Source organism: Mobula birostris, chromosome 21 (genome assembly GCF_030028105.1).
Source record: "Mobula birostris isolate sMobBir1 chromosome 21, sMobBir1.hap1, whole genome shotgun sequence".
NCBI lineage: Eukaryota > Metazoa > Chordata > Chondrichthyes > Myliobatiformes > Myliobatidae > Mobula > Mobula birostris.
In genome coordinates, this window is record NC_092390.1 from 21,070,596 (window position 1) to 21,096,029 (window position 25,434).

Genomic DNA, 25,434 nt, shown 5'->3' on the forward strand with positions numbered 1-25,434 from the left:
TAGGAGAAAAGTAATTCTAGATTTGTGTAAACAACAGGAATTCTGCAGATGCTGGAAATTCAAGCAACACACATCAAAGTTGCTGGTGAACGCAGCAGGCCACGCAGCATCTCTAGGAAGAGGTGATTATCCAGGCAGTGGGAAAATCATTCCTCTTGTGCTTCTTGATCTGGTCACTTGAGATTCAGTGTCACACAACCCTGCTACTTTGATCTGGCCCACAACTTCATTAACCTGGTCCAACACTTGCCCATATTGGATCTGCATATGACGGCCAGGGGTTGTGGAATTTAGCATCATGAAGTATGTGGGGCTACTTTACTCTGGCCCATGCCTTTCATTAACCTGGTCCAACAGCACTTGGCTTAATTAACCAGGTGTGCACTGGGACACATCATCAGTAACGTAACCTGGGGTCTTCAGGTGTTTCACGTCTTTATAATCATTAGTATTCGGGTTAGGTTGTGATAATATGGGCAGTGGGGAAAAAATGTCCCTCTGGTGTTTGCTGATCTCGTACTCGAGATGCCATATCACTCAACCTGCCACCTTTGTTTTTGGCCCACGTCTTCATTATCCAGTCCCCATACTTGCCTTCATTGGCATCTTGCTCCTTGATAATTCCAGTTTAATTATTAGGTCTAGTGTTGATATTTGGGAGTATTGTTTTCTTTTCTGGCCTAGATCTTCAGGCTTTGTTTAGGCTATTTGGGGAATACGTCTGCAGCATTTCAACTTCTCTCTGCTCTTTTTCTTTGAAGATTTGACCAGTTTATGTTAGTTTCCAGGTTCAAGCATACACCCAGACATAAACAGAGCCATATTGTATATGCTATCCAATGCAATGAGAACTGCACAGATCTGTATATCGGTGAGACAAAACAACCACTTCACAGAGCCCAACATAGAAGGGCTAACACCTCAGGCCAAGACCAAGTTATATACCTATACCTAAAGGAGAATGGATACTCCTTTGATGATAACAATGTGCACATTTTGGACAGGGAAGACAGGTGGTTTGAAAGAGGGGTTAAAGCCATCTTTGTCAAACTGGAAAACCCATCCCTGAACAGAGGGGGTGGGGTCTGACAATGCAATCTGAACATCTCCACCCCGGCATCACAACAGTTCACAGCTCCATTCATGCAGAGATAAGACTAATGACTCTCTTATTACCTCTACAACTCTTAGCAACCCTCATGTGATCACTATACCTTTAAACAACTCAGAGTTTATAAGCCGCAAGATTACCCACCATGGATCAGAACTGAAGAAGCCTCTCAGATGAGTGGCAAAATGTCTTCTAGACGACAGCAAGTCCAGTTGTCTTAATTTACTACTGCTTGTTATAGGTTGAGTTATTTTTCACTGGAACATACGAGGCTGAGTTGTAACTTAAGAAGTTTATAGATTTATGGGAAGTTTAGCTAGAACGGATAGCCTTTTAACTGGGCAGGTGAGCCGAGAACAAGGTGGCACTGGTTTAAGGTGAGGGAAGAAATTTAAAAATCTAAGGGGTAAGCATTTCTACGAAGGAGTGGTGAATATCTAGAATGAGCTGCCAGAGAGGTAGTAGAGGTGTTTAAAAGATGCATTCTTATCCCAAAAGCATTTTTCTATAGCAAATCAGAAGTGTATAGCACAGAAGCAGCCTATTAGCACTGGTCCCAATTGCCTGCATTAGTCTTTTTTTTAAAAAATTAATATTTCTGCATTTTGTTGCTTTTTAACCTTATAAGCAATGATAAGAGTTCAGTTCTGCTTAGAACTACCAATCTCACCAAGAGCACTGCATTTAGTAACATGAAATATTCAAGCTTTGAAGAATGGATAAGAAATGTTGCAGGTCAAATCCCTGTAAATGTGGCTGGTTAAACCTGAAGGTTTCAGATTGGCACAGGATTCAATGAGCCAATGTATACTGGCAGCATATTAGGACAATCAGAATGTAACAGATGGAGACACTTACAAACTTGTAAAGTATAAATATAAACTCAATCTCAGGAGGTTAGAGCACAATAAATTCATTTGCAAGCATAGACAATTTAAAGTAGTGGTCACCAACCTTTTTAAGCCCAAGATCCCCTACCTCGGCCTTACTGAAAGGCACGATCGACCTACTAAATCGTTTAGAGAAATAACAGCTCAGATTGTACTTCCAACTTGAGGCCTTTTATTTGGATTATATTTTAATTACATAAAATGCTTTTGTCAAACTTTAAAATTAATTCAATCAAGAAAACACTGTAACTAGCATATCAAACAGGCCATAGCGGTATCGAGCTCATCCTATAACGCCTTGAATAAACGGTGCTGAAGTGCTTTCGCTCAAATCAAGTTTATCAGTTTGACCACCAGTGTCATTACATGAGAAAAGTTCACGACCTTCCCAGCCAAGGCCTGCTGATGAATCACACAGTGATAATCCAGGAAGCTGGGAAAATCAGGGTCATTACGGCACAGTGCTATGAAACCAACGTGCACACCACACATTGCTGGGGCCCCATCAGTAGTAATTGCCACCAGTTTGTGAGTGGGGATGTCATTTTCATGGGCATTTTTAAAAAACTCATTGTAAGTATCCTCACCTCTCGTTCTCTTCTTTAAGTGCAAAAGAGTGAGGAAGTCCTCCTTTGTTGTAAAATCCTGGAAAGCCATTCTGATAAATACAACAAACTGAGCTGTTTGCATTACATCCAGGGATTCACCAAACTGTCATGAAAAATATTCACAGAGTGACAAGTCCTGTAACACTTGTCAATTCATGTCCTCTGGGCCTTCAACCCCGATTTCAGCTCCTCAACTTTCCTGGTATTGGTAAACTGTTACTGAGACACTAGTATAACTTTCAGGGGTACGCAAGCTAATGACATCACTGTTTTTGTTTCCCATTTCTTTATATTTGGGGAATGTTGGAATTTAAAGGGGGAGAAGTGTTATAATGTGAGCATCATAAAGATAAGTTAATACCAGTCAGGATCATGGCAAAGCTGTTTGTAAAGAGAGATTGTTTCCGGGGTTGCAGGGTTTTCCTTCCAGTCTTTTCTGCCCGGTGCTCATTAGTGAAAACCTCTGTATGCAAATATCCTTTTACCGTCCGAGATAAAGTTGTTCCTTTTGGGCATGAAGTTGTCGAGTGGTCCTTTTTCAAAGTAGAAGTTACTACATATCTGCATCAAAAGGTTTATCAGGCATAATGTATTTGTGTATTAATTTTTCATTTTTTTCAGGATTACTGAGAAAGTCTCAAAGATCGACCGGTTGGCGACCACTAATATAAAGCAATAAGCATATTTTCTGGGGTGTGTGGGATGGGGTGAATTTTTTTTTCCTTCAGGTATTCAACAAAACAGATACATTGCACTCTAGAAACATCCACAGCAAGCCAACAACTAGCAAAGGCCTCACTAATAAAGAGTGGAGAAATATACCTCACATTGAGGTGCCAGAAACCTCACTTTCACCTTGGGTCCAAAACCCAACTCTGAGTAGCAGAGATGGACTGAAAAAGTGTGATTCTATGTACCTCAATCACTGCTGGGACTGTGAGCATCCAAGCACCACTCCATTTGAGTGCTGTGCTCAGCTGCCAAGTGCCCCTGCACTGAGTACCAAGAGCTAGATGCTGGAGAAATTGCACTTAAGTAAACATTTCTGGGGCAATTTCTAGCTGCTGCAGATAAAGATACACAGCCTCCAAAGTTAAAGAATACTTTTTAATATATTTGTAATCAACCATCCAGGTAATAACCTTCATTTCTACCACACAGCTGTTACCCAATTTCAGGCAATGTCCTGTAAATTTAAAAGTTCTTCGGCCCAGCATCGTTCAGTGTGTCACAGCATGATCCAGTGCACCCAAGATGACCTTGCAAGGAGTTATGTAAAAAGTATTCTGACTGGGATAGGGCTCCTGTTCCATCACCATGCTCTGTGAGTGTTGCCGTAACTCCTTCTCGAGCCTTTCCAGTTCTGACTCCTGTTGGAACGTTTTCTGAAGTCTGACGCCCTCTCAATCCTGTCGTTCTCCAGCTCGGGTAATTCATTGGCTACAGTGAGCTTCCAGCGCCGGTTGTCTTGCCACCTTCCCTGTGAGGGAGATTTCAAAGCCATCAATGTAAAGCACATTCACCTTGTACCCAGTGCCAGGAGTATGTGGCTCAATAGAGATTCCAAGATGAGGTTCAGTGGCAGAGTTCACATAACAGAGCAGTTGACTTCAAGAACTCGTGTACTACAGGGATTGGGCTTAACAGCCAAATTTGTGTACTGGAATAAACTATTAACAGAAAAGTTAAGTAAAATAGGAAGTGCTAGGAGTACTCAGGTCTCTATGGGGAAGAAAGAAAATTAACTGTACAGACGAAATGTCTGCTTTATTTCTCCCTCCACAGATGTAATTTGATATGATGACTGCTCGCAGAATTTTCCATTTCAGATTCCCAGCATTTGCAATATTTTCCTTTTGAGAAAGGCACAATAAGTAGCCTGATCAGCTACAGCCTATTTCAATCACAGATATTTAAAAAAATTATTTTTAGTTGAGTTTTTTTAACGATAATGTGTTTCAACTGAAAGTGTACATAATGGATTTACCTTTATGGATTCCACAGCATCTTCAGGGACATCAAAGCACACACCCTAAAAATTAATGTCAGTTGTTAGTTTGGTATATCTGCTTCTTATAGGCACCTGAGCCTGCCATACAACTACACAAACCCTCATTCACGTTAATAATCCAAATTAATAGTGCACACCTTTATGGAACAAGTTTTCTTTTGAAAAGGTAAAGTTACATCAATGTGGTGCCACAGGTTTGGAGGACTATTAACTCTGTACTGTTTATTGGAACTGTATAATCTTAACTTTGCAAAGCACAAATCACAGGCAGTCAGTATGCATTTAAGGATGCTCAACTAAAGTGACTGAATTTTTGAGGTGGCAAGAAGGAAAGCTGATGGGGGAAGTGAGATCCATGTAGTTTATTTGAAATTTAGTACCAGATAATAGACTGGTCATGATTAAAAAGCCAATAATATCAAGGGAGAAGCAAATCAGCTCCAGGCTTCTTAGTGAATCAATAAAGCAAGAACTGAAACTGTTCCAAAATGTTGCCAGAACCCAGGACTGATTATAGTTCGAGTTTTAATTTCGTAAGGCTAACCTAATTTGTAAGCTTCCAATGCTGTAGTATTAACATATTATTAACTGTGTCACTGTAACAGCGCACTGCCAACATACCATTTTACCCTTAAGGAACTGCATCCCCCTCACTTGGTTTTCCACAGACTCTCCCAGCTGATCCTTCAGACCTCGCCATGCAAAGCCAATATTGTGCATCTCCACTGAACACTCCAGCACCATGGTTGTATACCCCTGAGACAAAAGTCAATGTTAGTAGTCAACGTAATCAACACATGCAAACAGATAAGCTCAATTTTCGTTATACCTTATTTGATGTGAAAATATTTAGTACAGAAATTTTTACCCAAGTTAATTTGTTTGGTTCTTTTAAAAAAAAATACCTTGACAAGGTGCCATATGGGAGGCATGACCAAGTACATGGTGTCAGGTAAAATGTACCAATCTGGAAAAGCAGAAAATGAAAGGAGGGATTAAAAATAATTAGTCAGAACTGTGGAGGATGGCAGGTGATGTTCCTGAAAGGTAGATGCTGGGACCAGTGCGTCTGTCAAGAACAAGACTGATCAACACCGACAATCTCTAAGCTTTTTAAGAACTGGGAATATATTTTTAAAAAGCACATGCAATATGTTGCATACATACAAAAAAAAATCAGCAACTTAACACCAATATGGTCAGTGCTGAAACAGCCACTTTGGTTATAGGTGTTGGAGGAAGCAAACTGAAAAACAAGAATTTGTGAAACGTACAATCTTGAATAGATTGTGGAAGATAGAAAGGGGAGTCAAAAAGCTGGAAACTGTCTAACTAGTGAAAAGAAAATGTTCCAGCAAAGGAACCATATAGTCATTATGAAGTCCAATACATTCAGGAGAAACTTACTGTGTGCATGCAGGTTTGCTGCCACAAATAAATTAAATCAAGATGTGTTTTGGGATTAAGTACATGCTGAGAAAGGAATATAACTGAGGACCACATTACTTATAAATCACTTAAGCCAAAAGATCGATGTATGGGTACAGACATTCCCTATTGTCATTTCAAAAACTACAGCTTAAGCTACAATGCTCTAAGTTTCTAGACCTAACTATCCTGGGGTCAGTTAGCATTATTGGGACATTTATACCAAGAAATATTACAGGCATATTTCAGACAAGGGCAGCAGCTGACTCAGGTACTGGGTTATGCAGCAACTGAAACTGTCAGCCTAGTTTCTAATTAATAGTGGCTATTACAAAAGAATGAGACAATATGATTAGTTTGGGGATGCTAGGGAGAGAGCTAAACAAGGTAGTAGTTTGGAGTTGAGACAGATTGGGAAAAGAACAGTATTGATAAGATAGTCCCACTGTGAATTAGAACTTTTCTCCATAATTTTCTTTATATGCATCATCTTGAAGTGTTAGACTGTAACTTGACAAAGGCTGAGACTGAATTAGTACAATACTTCAAGCCCCCAATCATCGGGCCACAGAACAAACCACAGCCATTCACTCACATTCTTGAGCACAACTGGAATTTTACTGCTATTCTTCTTTTGTAACATATATTTTGCTGTAAAGGTGGGGTGGAACCCAAATTGCTGGTGGGGTGAGAAGATACAACACTCAGACTGGTACCTGTGAATGGAACTACTGACAATGCCAATGGAATTGTCATATTAAGGAATGAACTTTGTGGAGGTACAGGAAAACTTACCTTTTCTGAGTTAAGGAGAGAACGTTGTTCAAAGCTCTTTGCTCCTGAAATATGTGCTAAAGCAGCAGCCAAGGCATCCAGGGCTCCTCGCTTCTCAATCAACTTTTCGGCAGCAGGACGGAAATGTTCGCTCACTGATGCTGGAACGGAATCCAAGCACCTTTGAAGCCCAAATTATGAAAATAGTCAGCCACCAGAGTGAGCTCGTTCTCTTAACTAGATTTGATATGCCCTTTCTTGAATTCTCATATTTACCTGATCTTAGCACCTCACTCCAATAATTTACTGTTCAACATACAGCAATCTGAATTTTGCAGGTTGGGTCTAAACATTCACAACTGCAGGCTAATTGACCATCATTGCTAATCCTGACTTTGGTTAAGGAGGGAGGGCTATTACAGATCAGATGTAGAATGTTATAACGTTACTTAAACATTTACATACACTTTGTTATTCTCCACATCAGCCAGACCCTCTGTTCTAATCTTTAATGCTCATGCCGCCAGTATCTGAATCTGTTAATCTCAATGGGTCTCCATCACAAACATTAAACTGAAGTTCCTTCCCTATCCCAATTCCAGTCCCTTCCCATTAATTGTTTGTGCTGTGTCTGATGCTGGCAGTCAGAACCCAGGAAAATAAATATTAATCCAAAAATTGATGTACCTTAGGGCATCTTTACAGGAAGCTTTGATGATTTCAGATGCTGTTGGAACTCCAACGTGTTTGAACTTCAAACCCTTTAAAATAGAGCACAGATCAAAATTTTGTAAAATACCACATTTCATGCTGCAGTTTTCTTTTTGAATTAGTTTTTTCTCAACACATTCCCTTCCCCACCACACACACACTACTTTGAAGAAAGCAGTTACATCAATCTTGCTTAAGTATGAAAAAAACATGGAAGGAGCATATAAAAAGATGAGATGGCAGGTAGAAAGGTGGAGAGTGGCTTAACGATGATGACCTGGCTCAACGTCACACCAGCTCCATCAAGTGACGATTTGTTATCTTGGCTGAGAGCTCTGCACAGGATGAAAATAATTTATTTGTTGAATGACCTGTCATTTAAGCACAGAACTGTCCCACACCCCTAGAAAAAATCCTAACCTCTTTCAGAGAGGTAATTCCCCTCCAGCTTGTCTGGTGCAAAGTGCTGAGATAAACATTCACCTCAACTCTCTTACTGACCTTATGTAGATACTCCTGTACCCTGCATCACTTTATATATAGTACAATCAATCTATATACATAAGCTAATCTTATGTATTTATCTATGTGATCTGTATGCTTATTTCTCCTTTAAACAATCTTGAATTCTGCATTCCAAACCTGACCACAAGCACAGCTCTCACAACTGACTTCCCCATCAGACCAGTGATCACTTTAAAATATACAAGAAAGAGATTCAGATGTTCAAAGGAACAGTTGAGCAGCAAGAAACAAAACCAAAACTTTGATAATAAAATCAAGGGCTTTATTGCTGATTTCTGCCAAGTTAGCAAAACAAAGATTAGATCTTTCAGTGAATTTATAGATAAACAGCCATACTACAGGAGTCATGAATTATCAGATCTGATGCTCAATGAATACAAGGTTAGCAGAATGATTCAGGGAAGTGCAATACTATGCACCCTGCTTGAGATCCAACAGATCCAAGTCAATAGGCAAAAGCTGCATGATTGCCCTTGCTAGGAGACATCAGGTAAGAATACCGCAACAGTAGTCACACGATTGTAACTCAATATTGAAGGATAAACTAATGTAGAGGATTAAATTTAGAGGTTTAATTTTCTACTTATGATTTATAATTTAAATGTTTCTATTTACTAATTTTTACTATTTTTAATATTTAATATTTGTAATCCAGGGAGCAGGAAGCACAGAATCAAATATCGCTGTGATGATTGTACGTTCTAGTATCAATTGTTTGGTGACAATAAAGAATAAATGTGAATGCTAAGCACCTGGGAGGAGGAAGAACAATCCTGAGCAAAAACAGAAATGGTAAAGACTAATTCCCCTGGGGTTTAATGATTCTATATGCTGAAATTTGAAATAAATCTAATTCTTCTGATCTCTGTTGGTTGAAGACCAGGGTAAAACTTTCATTATTAGCATTATTTTCTGAAGTCTTCAATAAATCACTTACAGCTTTCATCTCCACGGACCTAAGCGAGGCCGCTTCCTTGCGCTGATACAGACAGATGCAGACCCCTGTGCGCCCAGCTCTGCCAGTACGACCAGAACGATGAATGTAGGAGTCCACATCCTAAGTCAGAGAATGGCAAGTAAGTAGAAAGAAAATCTTCATTGAAAAACATGATACAAAGGACAGCGAGTTACCTCAGACTCATTGTTACAGAAGCTAATCAAATGCCTCTACCAAGGAAATGCTCAGTAATTAATCCATGGTACCAATGGACAAGTTCCACACCTACTTAACCCACCCATTCATTTATGGTCTGTCTAGATTTCAGCCTGTTATAAAAATCCCGAAACATTATACTCCTAAGTTTAGGTCCAAGTGACCACAGAACTGTATTTAAATACTTGTAGAAATAATCAAAATAATCTATAATCCAACATTTTACTAGCAGAGATGAATGCTCCCCCTTAACCAGCTGTATTGACTTACTTTTGGTGGGCAGTTCTGTATTACCAGATCTACTTCTGGAATGTCCAAGCCGCGCGCAGCCACATTGGTGGCAACCAGAACCTCAAAGCTGCCATCCCGAAAACCCTTTAACGTAGCCTCTCTCGTCTTCTGTGGAATGTCTCCATGCAGACATTGTGCTTCCTGGACAAGATATCATAAACTCGGTTTAGGGAAAAAGGTGACATTGAGCAAACAGATACTATGTGTGCTCAGGCAACACTGATCTACAATTTGGGATATTCATTGGACACCTAGAATGTATAAAGAGCAGCAGGTTTGATGCTTACATAACAATGCAGTATAAATCTGTTACATAGTAACACTGGAAATATAGTAGGTGTCAGTTCAAATCCGTTACTATTTGCTATTGAGTGATAGGTGCATCACAGCTAACCTTGTACATTGCTGTATGACTGGAGATGATTTTATAGAACATAAGAATGTAGAGGACTGAGGGGAGATTTGATAGAGTTACACAAAATTATGAGGGGTATAGATAGAGTAAATGTAAGCAGGCTTTTTCCACTGAGGTTGGGTGGGACTACAACCATGGTTTTAGGGTGGAAGATGGGTTTTAGAGGAACACGAGGGGAAACTTCTTCTTTCAAAGGGTTGAGAGAGTCTGGAATCAGCCGCCAGCATAAGTGGTGCAAGCCTGATTTCAACGTTTAAGAGAAGTTTGAATAGGTACACGCACAGTAGGGTTATGGAGTACTATGTTCGAGGCGCATGTTGATGGGAGTAGGCAGTTTAAATGGTTTTGGTAAGGCCTAGATGGGCCAAATGGCCTGTTACTGTGCTGTACTTCTGTGACTCTAGAAATTTATAGAAGCTTTCAATGTCCACTCTTCCTTCCTTCAGTGTTTCACAGAAATTGTCTTTTTCATTCAACCATTGGATAACAGATTTGTCACTGTTTAACAATGAAGAGGGGGAAATATTAGAAATCAGGGGCGATATATTAGCTATTTTATAGTTTTTTTTAAATCTTCAGTCCGTTACTTCTATATTTCAGAGATAATTATAATTTGTTCATCTATCCTACATTACAATATTTCAGCTCAGAGGGGATATTCCAGTACCTGTTTTAAAGAGTTATTCATCACCAGCTCGTTTACTTCCTTCTTTGTTTCACAGAAGACAATAGTTCGCCCTTGGCTGCCACTGTATACCTGGATGATATCAGCAATGACGGATGGTCGCTCTGACCAATGGCATGTAATAGCCAAATGCTAGAACAGAGAGGAAATAGGGATTTGAGATAATGCTAATGGTCAAGCTGTGAAACATCATCACTTCTCAGTGCAGCTGGCAAACCAAACTAAATGTGAGACAATGTCTTCAGGACAGTTTGGGTTTCAGCACTACGTTGAAGTACAGAAATATACTTCATAGGTAGCATTCTTGCATATGCCTGTTGTAATATGCTAGTATACATTAACCTGAAATGGTATATGCTGATCTGTTCTGAAAGCAGTGGGAAATGATAAACTGCAAAGCACAGTCAAATCTACAGTAACTTTCAGAAGTCGAGTTTTTTTTGTAATTACGAACATAATTTGACTGGAAGGAGAAGCACAAATTATGAGAAATCATTCACACTCATGTCATGTGGAAACTGGTCAAGTGGTCTTTGGTCTGCTGTGCTCAAGTCACCAGACAATTGGACTGACAACCTTCCTCTGGGATAAGGGGAAAAATAAAACTGAACATCACAGGCATGGGAACCAGTTGCTGTGTTGCCCTCTATGAACCACCTTCTGAGGTGCTGCATTGTGGAGAGCAGAGTAGCCAGGATCAGCTTCTTAAAGTGCTCCCTTAACATTTACTCCACTTCCAATGTCAACACGTTTTAACTCATTACCCACCCCAAAATACTTCTGCATCAAATTTCTTCATGAACCCCAATCTTCCCATCACTTTCCCTGATAATTCCATACTTCGTAATCCACAAGCCTTAAGCAACAGAGAAAATGCCTTCGAGAGCAGCAGCAGACATCTATTCACTAGTCCTCAGACTGGAGAGTGTTAAGTAATGGCAGTGGGTCACTTTGTAATTGCCAATAAAACGTTGTAACATGACAAAAAAAAACATCCTGTAGGAACACATCCGGTTTATAATGGGAAAAGGGGATTTGTATTACAGAAGTATGTGATACAGACAGTTTTTTTAGGAAACTAACCCCTCTAAGGTAGTGATGCTCATATACTTTATTGTATTGTGGAAAATGTAACCATATCCATTTTGAAAAAAAAATAAATGGCAAGAGAGATTGGTGCTCTGAAAGACAGATAGAGGTGTTCTGATGTTTGATACGGAGAAATTAGGAAAATAAAAAGAATGTTATTGCTATCGCTAGGGGAACTAAATACAAAAGTAAAGAGGCTTTGCTTCAATTACACAGGGCACTGGTAAGACAACTTTCCTATACAGTATTAGGTTGCTTATTTAAGGAAAGGTATTAATAACAGTTCAGAGATTTATTAAACTAATACTTGGAATAGACTGGCTGCTTTGTGAGCAAAAGTCAGGCTCAACCTTTATACAGCTGCTTAAAAAAATGACAGGTACCTGACTAGAGCACAAGATCCTGAAGGGGTTTGACAGGTTGAATGTACCTTGAATGTGAGAATCTAGGACCACAGACCACTATCTAAAAATAATTCTTTGCCTACTTAAAACAGATAAGACACTGGATAGACCAGGTTTATTTTCCTTAGAGTGAAGGAGAACGAGGGAAGACTTGACTGAGATGTACAAAACCGAGGAGCTTAGAATAAAAAGCAAGAAACATTTCCCCCACATCAGAGGTGTTTCAAATCTTAATATTTAAAGTATTGGGTGTTTATTTTTTCACACAGTGGGTGGTTGTATTCTGGAATACCCTGCCTTACAACATTCAAGAAAAGCAATTGAACATCCAATACACAAAAGGCTATGGATGGCTAGACAATGAGATTAGTTTGGATCAATATAGCATTAAGATTACCATAGCATATAGATGCCGCCCAAGGGCCAGATTTTCACAATTACCCTAGATTAAATTATGCAGTTTTTCCAGAGATGTGAATACAGATTTGAAAGCCACCCAAAACCACAAATTTAACGCAAACCTTTCAATAACTAACAAAGACCAAGCTTTAAGTTTCATTAGAGTTTCAGGTCCATTAGAACTTACTTCAACAGTAGTAGCTGCCCTCTGAGTCCGTTTGCCAATGAGGTCGACCTGTTTAAAATTATCTTTCATGTACTTCTTTGCAACTTCATAAACCCAGGGAGGGCAAGTCGCAGAGAAGAGAAGTGTTTGGGGATTGTCCTTGGAATCTTATTGGGAGAAAAACAGTTAAAACATTTCATTTCATTATGGTCTCAAGTCACACACTAAGCAAGCAAATGCAACTAGCCTAGACAGACATCTTGGTCAGCATGGATAAGCTGGGTCAAAGAGTCTGTTTCTGTATTGTATAACTCTATGACTCTAAGCACGAAATGCATTTGGAAGTCAGAAAAGAATTACTAGTGGAGTGTGAATATCAATAGTTCTATATTCACCCACCACAACACAGGATCAGGAGAGCTGTAACCATTAAAGGCAAACTACCATGAAAAGGGACTGCAGGTCGGTGGGACTAGATGAAAGTAAGAGTTCGGCACAGACTAGAAGGGCCGAGATGGCCTGTTTCCGTGCTGTAATTGTTGTATGGTTGTAAAAGTCTTATGGGAGATGAATAACAACACATGCATTAAATATTAAGCATTACATGCTATACCTTCTGAATAAATACACACATATCAGAGGATATTAAGAACAACACAACTGCATGCAGACAATTAAGAGCAAACCAGCTAATCAATATGTTACTTACAGACTCCCCTATTCCAATGTTCTCACATCTGTTCTCCCAACTGCACTATATTGTTCTCCCACATCCTCTTCAATAGTTTCCACAAAATTCAATATCCAACACTCTGCCTGTAGCTTAAATCTAAGATAAATCTACCAAGTGCCCCTCATAATTCTATTCTCGGCCCCCATTTATCAACATAGAGCCCCTTGCAACATTACTCCCAAACATCAGGTTCCTTTGACACACTAAGATCTAATAGGTTAGGACTTTATTCTCTGAAGCGTAGGAGAACGACGGAAGATTTGTTACAGTATTTAGAATTATGAGGGATATAGAGTAAATACAAGTCGGCTTTTTTTCCACTGAGGTTAGGACTAGACATCATAGGTTAAGGGTGAAAGGTAAAATATTTAAAGGGAACCCAAGGAGGAACTACTCCATTAAGAGGGTGGCGCGGGTGTGGAATGAACTGCCAGTGGAAGTGATGGATGTGAGTTCGATTTCAGCATTTACGAGAAATCTGGATAAGTACATGGAGGGTTCACGTTGATTGGACTAGGCAGAATAATAGTTCTGTACTATTACAGAAACTATCCAGCACGGACTGGATGGGCCAAGGGGCATGTTTCTGTATTGTATATTCTATGACTAACTCCAATTCACCTCTTGTACCCTCCGGTATCTCCAACCTGTTCTATGTCCCATAACAGATACACATATTTTTTTCTAATACGGTGGATTCCAGTTAATTGGCACTGCCATTTATTTCAAACTTTAACAAAAGCTAATCAAGAAAATTGCTGGAGATCCCTTTGTTTACTTGGGACACTATGCCGCTTAATTGAGGCAGACACTTGCCAAACAGGCTCTAACAAACATCAGTTGCACATATGTGTGCCCGTTAGGGTGCACCATGCTTGAAGCTACAGCTTTTACAATGCATCAGTTGTGTGTTTGTGTTCACAAAGCAGTAATTTTTATCACTGATAGTTGGTGAGAAATAAGAACTGCTTTGCACACTGATGATGTTCCCTCTAATTTGCAATGATCAGTGTGCAAAAATCTTGTATTGTATGATTTTTTGCCCAGTGACAACAACATAACTGCACCGAATTTTTAAGTGGAAGTAAAGCTGAAGCTACTCTAAGGATAATAAACCACCAAGTCCAATTTGTTGTTCATTTTTTAAAAGAAGTAAAATAACTGTCAATAAGAACTTTAATCTCCTCTGGGTTTGATTGTTTTTGCTCTCATTCATCTGCACTCTCACAAACATATGCAGCGGGTAATGAAGGTTTTTCCCACTGGAGTTGTTGTACACCATCCATAGTGATTTGCTTGCTAAATGACACTTCAAAAAGTCAAGTTTCCAAATATCTCCCCACTTCTTTCCACTTGCAAATTCCCCAGCAACTTGTGCATCGCAACAATACACGCAGATAATACCAGTTTCTGTATTTCTCACAGCTGCACGTTCCTGACCTCATAAGCTTTTGGTGTATCAGTTTCTACTGTTTCATTAAGCCAGTCCGATTTAAATGAACCAGCAGTTCTTTTGCGCTTCAAGCCCGTTGCTTCTTTGGCATTCAACATAGTGAATCAATTAAAACAGTAAAAATAAGCCAGTTCTAAAATCTGCAGACAAATCATTGCAGACTCCACGATGTCAACACTGTCCGCATCAGAAACCGTTAAAGGAATTATGATTATGTATGTTGTGAAATATACTTAACATGCCAACAAGGTAGAGGGAGATAACCTTTCGTGTGCAGTTTAAATTCCTTTGTGCACTAGAAGCAAAAGGTGCGTGTACACGTACACACCTTAGAGGGTACATTGCTCAGATTCAAGCATTCAGGCTTGGGGATGCCAGAAAAGGCCGGGAATGAAAATTTCACTACTTCAAAGTTAGGAACTACAGAGAATTAAGATATCAAGAATTATCTTGAATGTTGCAATGAAAATGAAGATTTGAAGGATGCAATAATCAATAACATTGTATGACGGTGGTCTATTATCTGCACCAGGTGCTGATTTTGTTCACTGCGAACACTGGATGAGTTCCTCCGTTGATAACCATTAGGAACTAATGCAGTGCCATAGTACTATAGTAGTATTGGTCGTATTTGATTTAAATATACAAGTTGTTACACAGTAAGTCTTTTTTATACCATCTTAACTATTTCCATGAAACTTCAGCTATCTGGGGTGGCGGTTTAAATGGACCAAAAGGTACCTGTCCCGATGTGTCCCAATTAACTGCAATCCACTGTATTTGGAAACCAAAACCAAATCCAAACCATGACATCATCTCTCTGAGAAGGCTACTGCCTGACACTGAACCAATCAGCTTGCAACCTTGATGTCATAACTCACCTCTAGATAACTACTGAATTGTATATCCATACAAATCATAGAAAACTGCAGCACAGAAAAAGGCTATCACTCAGATAGCTTTCTCAACCTTCATAGCATTAAGTAATTCTGTTCTAGTCCTCCTGGTGTTATACTGGATCTGTCCATTTTAACTGAACTGCATTTATTCAGAACAAATTGCTCATAGTGCGCAAGTTTAAAACAATGCAAGGGTCAAAGGGAATTTGCCATGGAAAATGCAGTGACCAACCTTTTTTGTATGCAACTTTCAGAATATCCTCCACCTGTTCTGCAAAGCCCATATCCAGCATTTGGTCCACTTCATCCAGGACCACGTGCTTCAGCTTAGACAAGTTGATCTTCATGTTTTGTAAATGGTCCCTGATCCGGCCAGGTGTCCCCACCAAAATATCGATGCCATTGCGAATGCTGTCCACTAAAAAGAAAATTCAATCTTAACTCTGTTTGTATAATCCATCTCTCACGAGGAAGATAGGAGCAAAAGTATGTGAATGTATCCCTCTAATCTGTTCCACAGTTCAATGAAATCACTACTGATCTGCGATCACAGTTTTCTGCAATACATAAAACTGATATAAAAGTTAGCAATGCAAGTGATAAATTATCCAGAACACAACAGATAGATCTGGCCTAAGGCTCTCCAAGGTGAACTTCATTCCTAAATTGGTCAGCTTTGCACAAGATAATGGTGCACTTCTGATTTATTCCAATGAGCAGCAAGCCACCTAGTTTTCATTTCCTTAACCAACGTAGTCATTTCAAGATGAGGGCTTTCCTTCTGTAGGTGGCAAACCCTGCACCTTGCTTTGATCATTAGTTTAGCCTGACCTCAGCTAAAATGTTTGAAGGCCTCAGGTACTGGGAAAAAACTCAAACACTACTAAATTATTTATACTAAAGAAATATGAAAACAAAAAAAATTAATTCAATTACAAAATATTTAAAACTTTCCCCACACTGCTGGGAAGCCACAGGAAGTTGGCTTCCAATTTCTAACCACAGATGGAAAGACAGTAGCAAGAACTTCAGGAAATTGGGGATTTGAACATTCACAGAAGTTGCACTCAGAGAACTTCAGTGGCCATTTGATCATTCCCACAAAACTGCTTTGTACTAACAGTATGAGAGATTCTGACAGACCTTTTGTAGCCTCATCAACTAGAGAATTCAGACCAGAAACACATACCCCATTACTCTCGATTAGGGGTTCCCAATCTGGGGTCCATGGACCCCTCAGTTAACGGTACAGCACCATGAAATATAAAACGTTGGGAACCCTAGCTCTAGTTAGACAACAATCACCATCAGTAATAAGGAGCACTCACTTTGACCATTGTATGCTGTTCCACCATAAAAACACGAGACAGAAAGTTTTCTGGTGATATCCTTGATATCTTTTGACACCTGAATCGCAAGTTCTCTTGTTGGTGCAAGTATCAGGACCTGGCAATATAGAAAGAGACAAGTACAAGAGAAGGTAAAGCAAAATCTCAATAGTAATTCCCAATGAGTATGCTTCCCACTTGCTCCCTAAAATAAGTGCTCTCAATCCGTTCTTGTATAGCTACTTTTAGTTTCTCAAGATAAATGTTGTTTTCCCCAAAGTACATTCTCTGGTTAGTCATGGAGAGTAAGTAGAATAACTTCAAACATTTTTATTTGCTCCAATACTCCATCACATTAAGGTCCTGAAAGTATTTGAGGCAAGTTATTTTGAAGAGTCCTATTTGCTTTCACATGAAAAATAAAAAAATGTGTAACTAAGTAGCTGCCGAGGATGCACTGAATTATGCTGAGCCATTTCAAAACAAAATACATTATGTAAGAAATAGCCATGCGAATGCGAAACTGAAAAGAAACAAGAATGAGGATCTTTATGACAGGATCCGATTAGAGCACTTTTTTCTCCAAGTTTCACCATCTGAACCCAGTCAGTTTCTGTGATGGTGCTCACCATTTTTATCAGTAACAGAATGCTTTCCCTGTACACATTAACAAACAAACAAAAATCCCTTTACATCAGTGCAGACGCAGCTGTCAAACAGATGCTTACCTTAGGAGCCCGACCTCTCCTTTGATCAGTCATGTCCAGCTGCAGCTTTTCAACCAGTGGGATGGCAAAGGAAAACGTTTTGCCTGTGCCAGTCCTGGCCTGTGCCACGCAGTCACTACCATCATAGATATGGTTGAATGTCTGTGCTTGTATCGGAAACAAGTGAGTCACACCTCGAGCTATGGGACATTAACCAAAGGAATGGATGCAATGGATTAAAACCAATTCTTTGACCAAATGCACACTTCAAAACCAACAAAACAAAGAAAATTAGAAGCAACTGTAATCTCAATACTGTGAGCACTTCCACTCGCTTGGGTGCCTAGGAGCCACAAACTCTGATGAAAAGGATTGAGTGATTATTTCTTTCCCCAAACTGTTGTGAATCTTTGGAATTCTACCCCAGAAGGCTATGAATGCATTTTGATTACGTTCAAGGTTGATGATAGATCTTTGGACAAGAAATCAAGATATGTGAGAATCTTGGATGAGGTAGTTTCATCAATGATCTCATTAAATGACAGATGAGGCTCACAGTTACTATAAGTTAACTGCAGCTTTTTCCTATATTAATCCAATCTGAACCACAGACTTATTATTTTGAAAAACTGTCATCTTAGCAGGGGAGGATTGATTTCAGCCCACCACAGATCATAGACACCTGTAACAGCATCAGGCCTCCCACAAAGACACGAGGAAAATTACTTCAGACTCAGAGAGCCCAACAATCTGGAATGAAGGCATTGATAAGAACTTAGCAATGACATTGAAAGAAGTCAAGCCATCTTTCGCAAACCTCCACTACCCAAAGAAATCGCCAGGTTTCCTGATTGACAATGACCCATGACGAGAAATGGATACATCTGGGAATGCTAAGACTGGGCTCAGTTTTCATACATCTGTCAATGAGTAGACTGGGCATCTCAGCAAATTAAGAACCAGAGATAAGAGAAAAGGGTAGATCTTTGAATTTAACTAGGCTTTAACATAGCAGTCACAAGCAGGAGTGTGATTTCAATCACCACATGGAAGACATTGGTATCACTTCTATCTTCAGCAAAGAACAAAACTAATATCCATTGTCTAGGAGTGGTGGTATCAGAAATGCAGTGGAACTGAGAGCACAGCATCAGTCTGCAAGAGAAGAAAGCAAAAAAACAAACGAAACACTTACCCTTAAGCAGTTTAATAGTCTCCTGAGAAATTCTGAAGTTTGAAAAGGCTCCTTCTCTCTGTTCAAGAGAAAGCTCCTACAAGAAGAAAGGTATTGGAAATAGCTCACAAATGTTTCAAACAAAATACAATATAGACAGCTTATCATAAAATACAACTGTCAATTAAGCTGCTTGCTGCTCCAAAGTGACCAGTTGCTCTTACCACTCAACAAGTCAGAACAATTGCCACCTACAACTTAGAACATACTCCTTGCTCCTGATTTACATTCCCTGACAAGATACATTATCATGAGCATTTCATGATGTAGACATCCTGTGTAGTATTCAAAATCAGTTCTCAATTTACAGTACACAGACATTTATGTGTATACTCAACATCACAACATCAGGTCATTGCTGATTCAGTCAATGAAGCATCTGACAAAAAGGTCCTTATACTAAATATACATTTGAAAGAGAGGTCCTATGACATTTACCTCTGCCACACAATATGCCCCTAACATCCAAGATCCACGGTGAGATTGTGGAAAATCTATACCATGGGAGAACTGGCATTGTGTATGCAGGACCAGCACAGCAATCATAGAAAAGTATCTAAGAGACCAAGACTTGAAATCATGCAACTAGCATAGTGTTTACCGACAGCAGTAATTGCCTCCTATCATAGGCATACAGAAGCATTTGAGAAATACCTCCAATATCAGCTTTGCTAAACTCTCCAAATGTTATGGTAGGATGTGAATTCAAAGTCAGATCCTTACCCACACTGACATAGCAGCAGAGGCCCTGATCACGTGGAGAAGCATCTGGAAAGGCACTGAATCTCTGCAATAAGTGCATGCAGATGCCAAGCAAAAAGCAGGGGGATCGAACGATATCCTAAACCACCTACACACTCACTCTGCCAAATGCCATCTACCACACCTGCAGATCTATAACAATTCACAGAATTCTGAAGTTAAGTCATCACGAAGGGCTCTCAATGAGAAGCATTAACTCTTCTTCCACAAATGTTGCCTGAGTGTTGCCAGCACATTGTTTGTACAAAGACGAGAAAATCTGCAGATGCTGGAGGAACTCAGCAGGCCGGGTAGTACTATAGAGAAGAGTAAACCGTTGATGTTTTGGGTTGAGACCCTTCATCAGGACCAAGCCTGAAATATTGACTGTTTTCTCCCTTCCATAGATGCTGCCTGACTTGCTGAGTTCCTCCAGTATTTTGTGTGTGTTCTATTTATAATTCAGATTTGGAACATCTGCAGTTTTCTTTAGATTTTTATCCTTAATGGACAAACTAAAATGAATTTAAATATTTACTATCATGGACAACTTGTTTGGTATGCATCCCCACTCTTAATCCCTGAGCACCACTTGGTTGTATGGAGAGATTGGACTGGTTAGGCTTGCTTTGCTTCCATCAGAGGAGGCAGTAGGAAACCTAATAGAGGTAATCAAAATTACAAGCCAAGATAGAATAGAAATCTCTCACCTGCAGAAAAGTGTATTAATTATTAAGACCATAGTGTATTGATTTAGGTGAACAGAAATAGATTTAGAGGATCTTTGGAATTCTCTAATCTATGGAGCACTGTAAGGAATGATTGCTGCAGGATGGAGTGGCTTCAGATTTCAATTATTTCATCAACAAGAATATGCTTTCAATATGGACCCACTGTCTGAGTGGATGGTAGAGGCGAGTACCTTTACAACATTTGAAAAGGACAAGTGTTTAATTCACTAAGGAATATTATGCTTATGTAGCAAGTGTTACTAAATAGAATTAGCAGTTTGGTACTTGATGGGCAGCATAGACACGGTAGGTCTAAGAACTTGTTTTGGTGCTGTACGAGTCAACGACCACATCTCAGACGTACTTATAGCAAAAGTGGGACCAAGTTCTGTATGCAAAACAATAAAGTACTCAAATTTCCTTCAGGTTTAGTTTTAAGTTTAATGTTATTCAATGAGCATGTGCCTACCTCTTCCACTTCGCCCTCTGAGCACTGCACGGAATCATCGCTGCAAGATGGAATGGCTTCAGATTTTGATTCTTTAATTAACCCATTTTTATCTTCCCGTTTTTGTCTTCTTTCATATTTTTCCTCATCATCACCCTTCGCCAATTTGTACTTTTTTGATTTCGGAGGTTTCACATCGCTCTCATCTGCTGATTGCTGATCTTCTTGTACACCGTTTTCTTTGTATTTTGACTTTTTTTCCGATGTCGTTCTCTCTTCCGAATGTCTTCTCTTCTCTTTATCTCTCTAAAATTAGACTCTTGATTAAAACGTGCCAGAACGTCAAAACCCTACATACTTACTCCCCGCGTTCAAATTCTTCCTCTTACACCCACTCGCTCTATAATCCCTCGTGTACGTCTTTCATTAGTCTCCGCATCCGTCTCAGATCTTCTCCCTCCCCTTTATCTCCTGCCCCATCTCACCGCCTCATCCTTCTATTGACACCCTTTCTCTTATCACGTATCCCCTTTTCACTTCTCTCCGGTGTCCCTTTACATGGATAACGAACCCCCTCGCTTCCCATAACGAGCAGGGCCCGAGGCTGAAGCAGCGACACGCCGCCGGCCTGAAGACCGATCTCAGTCCATGAGCTCCGCCGAGGGGCGAGGCCCAAGCCGCCCCAACGGCCCTGGCCGCGCTCACCTTATGTTTCTTGTGTTCCTTCGACTTCACGGGCTCGGCCTCCATACCGGGTTCCGGGTCCTCGGGCTGGCAGCTGAGTCTAGACGGCATTTCTCACTAACACACCGGGACACGAAGCTCGACACAGCCGAGCAATGCGGGGCCGCGGGGGAAGAGGAAGCAGGCCCCGTCCGCCCGGAACTGCGCCGCCCGAGGTCGGCGCCGGCACTGCAGCTCAACTCCAATTTTCAATGCCTGTGCCAAATATTCTCCGACTTCCAGGAGTGTACTTCATTTTCAGCCTTCTCTTGATTTTCCCTGTCCTTCTCATTCTTTTCCCCTACGATATTACGTACCCATTTCATCGACGTTCCCTTACTTCCCAAATCGCCCCTTGTACAGGCACCCTAACTGTCAAATTGCCTCCTCAGGTTCCCCAACAACTGTGAAACCTACTCCTCTACCCAGGGGCCTCAACAACTATGAAATCTCCACCCCTCCCCAGGGGCCCCAGAAACTGTGAAATCTCCTCTCCTCCCCCCCCCAAGGGGCCTCAACAACTGTGAAATCTCCATCCCTCCTCAGGGCCCCAGCAACTGTGAAATCTCCTCTCCTCCCCTCCCCAAGGGGCCTCAACAACTGTGAAATCTCCATCCCTCCTCAGGGCCCCAGCAACTGTGAAATCTCCACTCCAGGACCCCAACTGTAAAATCGCCTCTCCTCCTCAGGGGCCCAGCAACTGTGAGATCTTTGCCCCAAGACCCCAGGTGTAAAATCACCTCTCCTCCTCAGGGGTCCAACAACTGTGAAATCTCCTTCCCTCCCAGGAATCCCAAATGTTAAATATCCTCTCCTCCCCATGGGCCCCAACAACTGTGAACCCTCCTTCCCTCCCCAGGGCCCCAACAACTGTTAAATATCCTCCCCTTTCCAGGGGGCCACAACAAAAGGCCAACAACTGCCCTCCACAGCCCATGCTCCCCTCAAACTCTTCACTCCTTCCATACTATTTGCCCTCTTATGCAGAGAACTGTGTTTCCTTAGGATGGCGTCAGCCTGAAACGGACAAATTGAGTATAATACATGTCCGTGACTTCTGCCCACATAGAGAATCATACAATTATTAAACACTGGAAAGAGGCTATACTGCCCTGCTTATCCTCACTGGATCATTTCGGCCAAATCTTCTGCACAGTCTTCATATCTTTCCTAAAATGAGATACTAAAAACTCGACAGAACTCCTGTCGCGGCTGAACCAGAACTGCGCTAGCTCCCTTACACTATCCCTCCATATATCCCGAGTTTTATCTTATCTTCCCCTTTACGTTAACAAACAATGTATCTGTTGTTATTTCACCACTAAATCGTGCCCTCACATCTTCTCATTCTTCCTCCAAAACATAGTTCTTCACATTTCTCGCCAGTCCCTCTTTTCGCTTGAGAAGTGAAGGAAGTGCATCCTGGACATCAGAAATAAGAACAGAAAATGCTGGAAATGCTCAGAAATTGACGAAGGGTTATCGGCGTGAAATGCTGGCTTTGCCCCTCTCTCTCTCTCTCCACGGACGCTGCCCGTCCTGAGCATCTCCAGCGTTTCCCCCGTTACCTCTTCGGTCGAGCTGTCTGACAGATTCTTTCCACACAGATGTGCTGTGCCATAAAGTGTGCGCCCTGAGCCATCGGGATACAACGGGTGGTGCCAGAGCCGAGCTCGGTAAAGCGCCTCTCCGCTCCCGCCCGACGAGCGGCCCCTTCACCACCACTTGGCGCCAGAGGCCCGACGCCCCCGGCCGCGCTCACCTTGTGTTTCTTGTGCTCCTTCGACTTCGCGGGTTCTGCCTCCATACCGGGTTCCGGGTCCTCGGGCTGGCAGCTGAGTCGAACCGGCATTTCTCTCCAAAACACCGGGGAACGAAGCTCGACACAGCCGAGCAATGCGGGGCCGCGGGGGAAGAGGAAGCGGGCCCCGTCCGCCCGCCCTCCCGGACGTGCGCCGCCCTGGTCGGCGGTGGTACTGCAGCTCACTCCGGGTAATTCCCCATTCCACCCGAACACGGCGTCGTCTGGGTTTGCTCTAATACTGAGCTCACTCCGGGTCATTTCCCGTTACACTGAGCCATTCGGGTTGGCGGTTGGTTGTACTGCAGCTTGCTCCGTGTACAGTAATTCCCCATTCTAGTGAGCCGCCTGGGTCAGAGCTGGTACTGCAGCTCACTCCGGGTAGGCTTAACGCTGAGACACCCTGGTCGGCGCTGGTACCGCAGACAATAGGGTCCTGACCAGAAACGTCAACAGTTCATTTCTTCTCAATAGATGCTACCTGAACCATGATGTCCTCCAGTTTTATTGTGCGTTTTCCAAGTCATTCCCTAGAACCGTGATCAGTGTGCCTACAACTGCACAGCCGACAATTCTAGTTAGTGTAAGGTAGTGTACTGTAAACAACAGGAATTCTGCAGATGCTGGAAATTCAAGCAACACACATCAAAGTTGCTGGTGAACACAGCAGGCCAGGCAGCATCTGTAGGAAGAGGTGCAGTCGACGTTTCAGGCCGAGACCCTTCGTCAGGACTAACTGAAGGAAGAGTGAGTAAGAGATTTGAAAGTGGGAGGGGGAGGGGGAGATCCAAAATGATAGGAGAAGACAGGAGGGGGAGGGATGGAGCCAAGAGCTGGACAGGTGATAGGCAAAGGGGATACGAGAGAATCATGGGACAGGAGGCCCAGGGAGAAAGACAAAGGGGGGGGGGAACCCAGAGGATGGGCAAGGGGTATATTCAGAGGGACAGAGGGAGAAAAAGGAGAGTGAGAGAAAGAATGTGTGCATAAAAATAAGTAACAGATGGGGTACGAGGGGGAGGTGGGGCCTAGCAGAAGTTAGAGAAGTCGATGTTCATGCCATCAGGTTGGAGGCTACCCAGACGGAATATAAGGTGTTGTTCCTCCAACCTGAGTGTGGCTTCATCTTTACAGTAGAGGAGGCCGTGGATAGACATGTCAGAATGGGAATGGGACATGGAATTAAAATGTGTGGCCACTGGGAGATCCTGCTTTCTCTGGCAGACAGAGCGTAGGTGTTCAGCAAAGCGGTCTCCCAGTCTGCGTCGGGTCTCGCCAATATATAGAAGGCCACATCGAGAGCACCGGACGCAGTATATCACCCCAGCCGACTCACAGGTGAAGTGTCGCCTCAGCTGGAAGGACTGTCTGGGGCCCTGAATGGTGGTAAGGGAGGAAGTGTAAGGGCATGTGTAGCACTTGCTCCGCTTACAAGGATAAGTGCCAGGAGGGAGATCAGTGGGGAGGGATGGGGGGGACGAATGGACAAGGGAGTCGCATAGGGAGCAATCCCTGCGGAAAGCAGAGAGAGGAGGGGAGGGAAAGATGTGCTTAGTGGTGGGATCCAGTGGTCTTCACTACACTGGCGTGACAGGTTGCAGAGCATCTGGATTCGGTCTGCTGGGAGCCTTGGATGTTGCCTGGATTGGGGAGCATGCCCTATGAGAATAGGTTGAGTGAACTTGGCCTTTCTCCTTGGAGCCCCGGAAGATGAGAGGTGACCTGATAGAGGGGTATAAGATGAGAGGCATTGATCGTGTGGATAGTCAGAGGCTTTTTCCCTGGGGCTGAAATAGCTAACACAAGAGGCCACAGATTTAAGCTGCTTGGAAGCAGGTACAGAGGAGATGACAGGGGTAAGTTTTTTTTTACGCAGAGTGGTGAGTGCGTGAGATGGACTGCCGGCAACAGTGGTGGAGGTGGATACAATAGGGTCTTTTAAGAGACTCCTGGACAGGTACATGGAGCTTAGAAAA

General features: G+C 41.8%; 1 protein-coding gene across 1 annotated transcript; it reads right to left on the minus strand.

Annotated features, from left to right (window-relative positions):
* Nucleotides 1–3,697: 3,697 nt before the first annotated feature.
* On the minus strand, nt 3,698–21,970 carry ddx21 (DEAD (Asp-Glu-Ala-Asp) box helicase 21). Its single transcript, XM_072239139.1, has 15 exons — nt 21,640–21,970; nt 20,956–21,240; nt 18,976–19,051; nt 17,802–17,980; nt 17,074–17,191; nt 15,978–16,163; nt 12,682–12,827; nt 10,585–10,734; nt 9,482–9,643; nt 8,996–9,115; nt 7,510–7,583; nt 6,844–7,003; nt 5,242–5,376; nt 4,597–4,641; nt 3,698–4,089 (listed from the first exon to the last, which is right to left on the minus strand). Exons 1-15 carry the CDS (start codon nt 21,727–21,729, stop codon nt 3,922–3,924), a joined length of 2,094 nt encoding a protein of 697 aa, XP_072095240.1. The 5' UTR covers nt 21,730–21,970; the 3' UTR covers nt 3,698–3,921.
* Between the last annotated feature and the right edge of the window lie 3,464 nt (nt 21,971–25,434).

Coding starts and splice junctions, on each gene's coding strand:
- ddx21 (XM_072239139.1), bottom strand. CDS start 21,729: ATGCCGTCTAGACTCAGCTGCCAGCCCGAGGACCCGGAACCCGGTATG. Junction 9,116..9,481: donor TACAGAACTGCCCACCAAAA/GTAAGTCAATAC, acceptor TCTCTGACTTAG/GATGTGGACTCCTACATTCA. Junction 5,377..6,843: donor CTCTCCTTAACTCAGAAAAG/GTAAGTTTTCCT, acceptor CTTTTGTCTCAG/GGGTATACAACCATGGTGCT.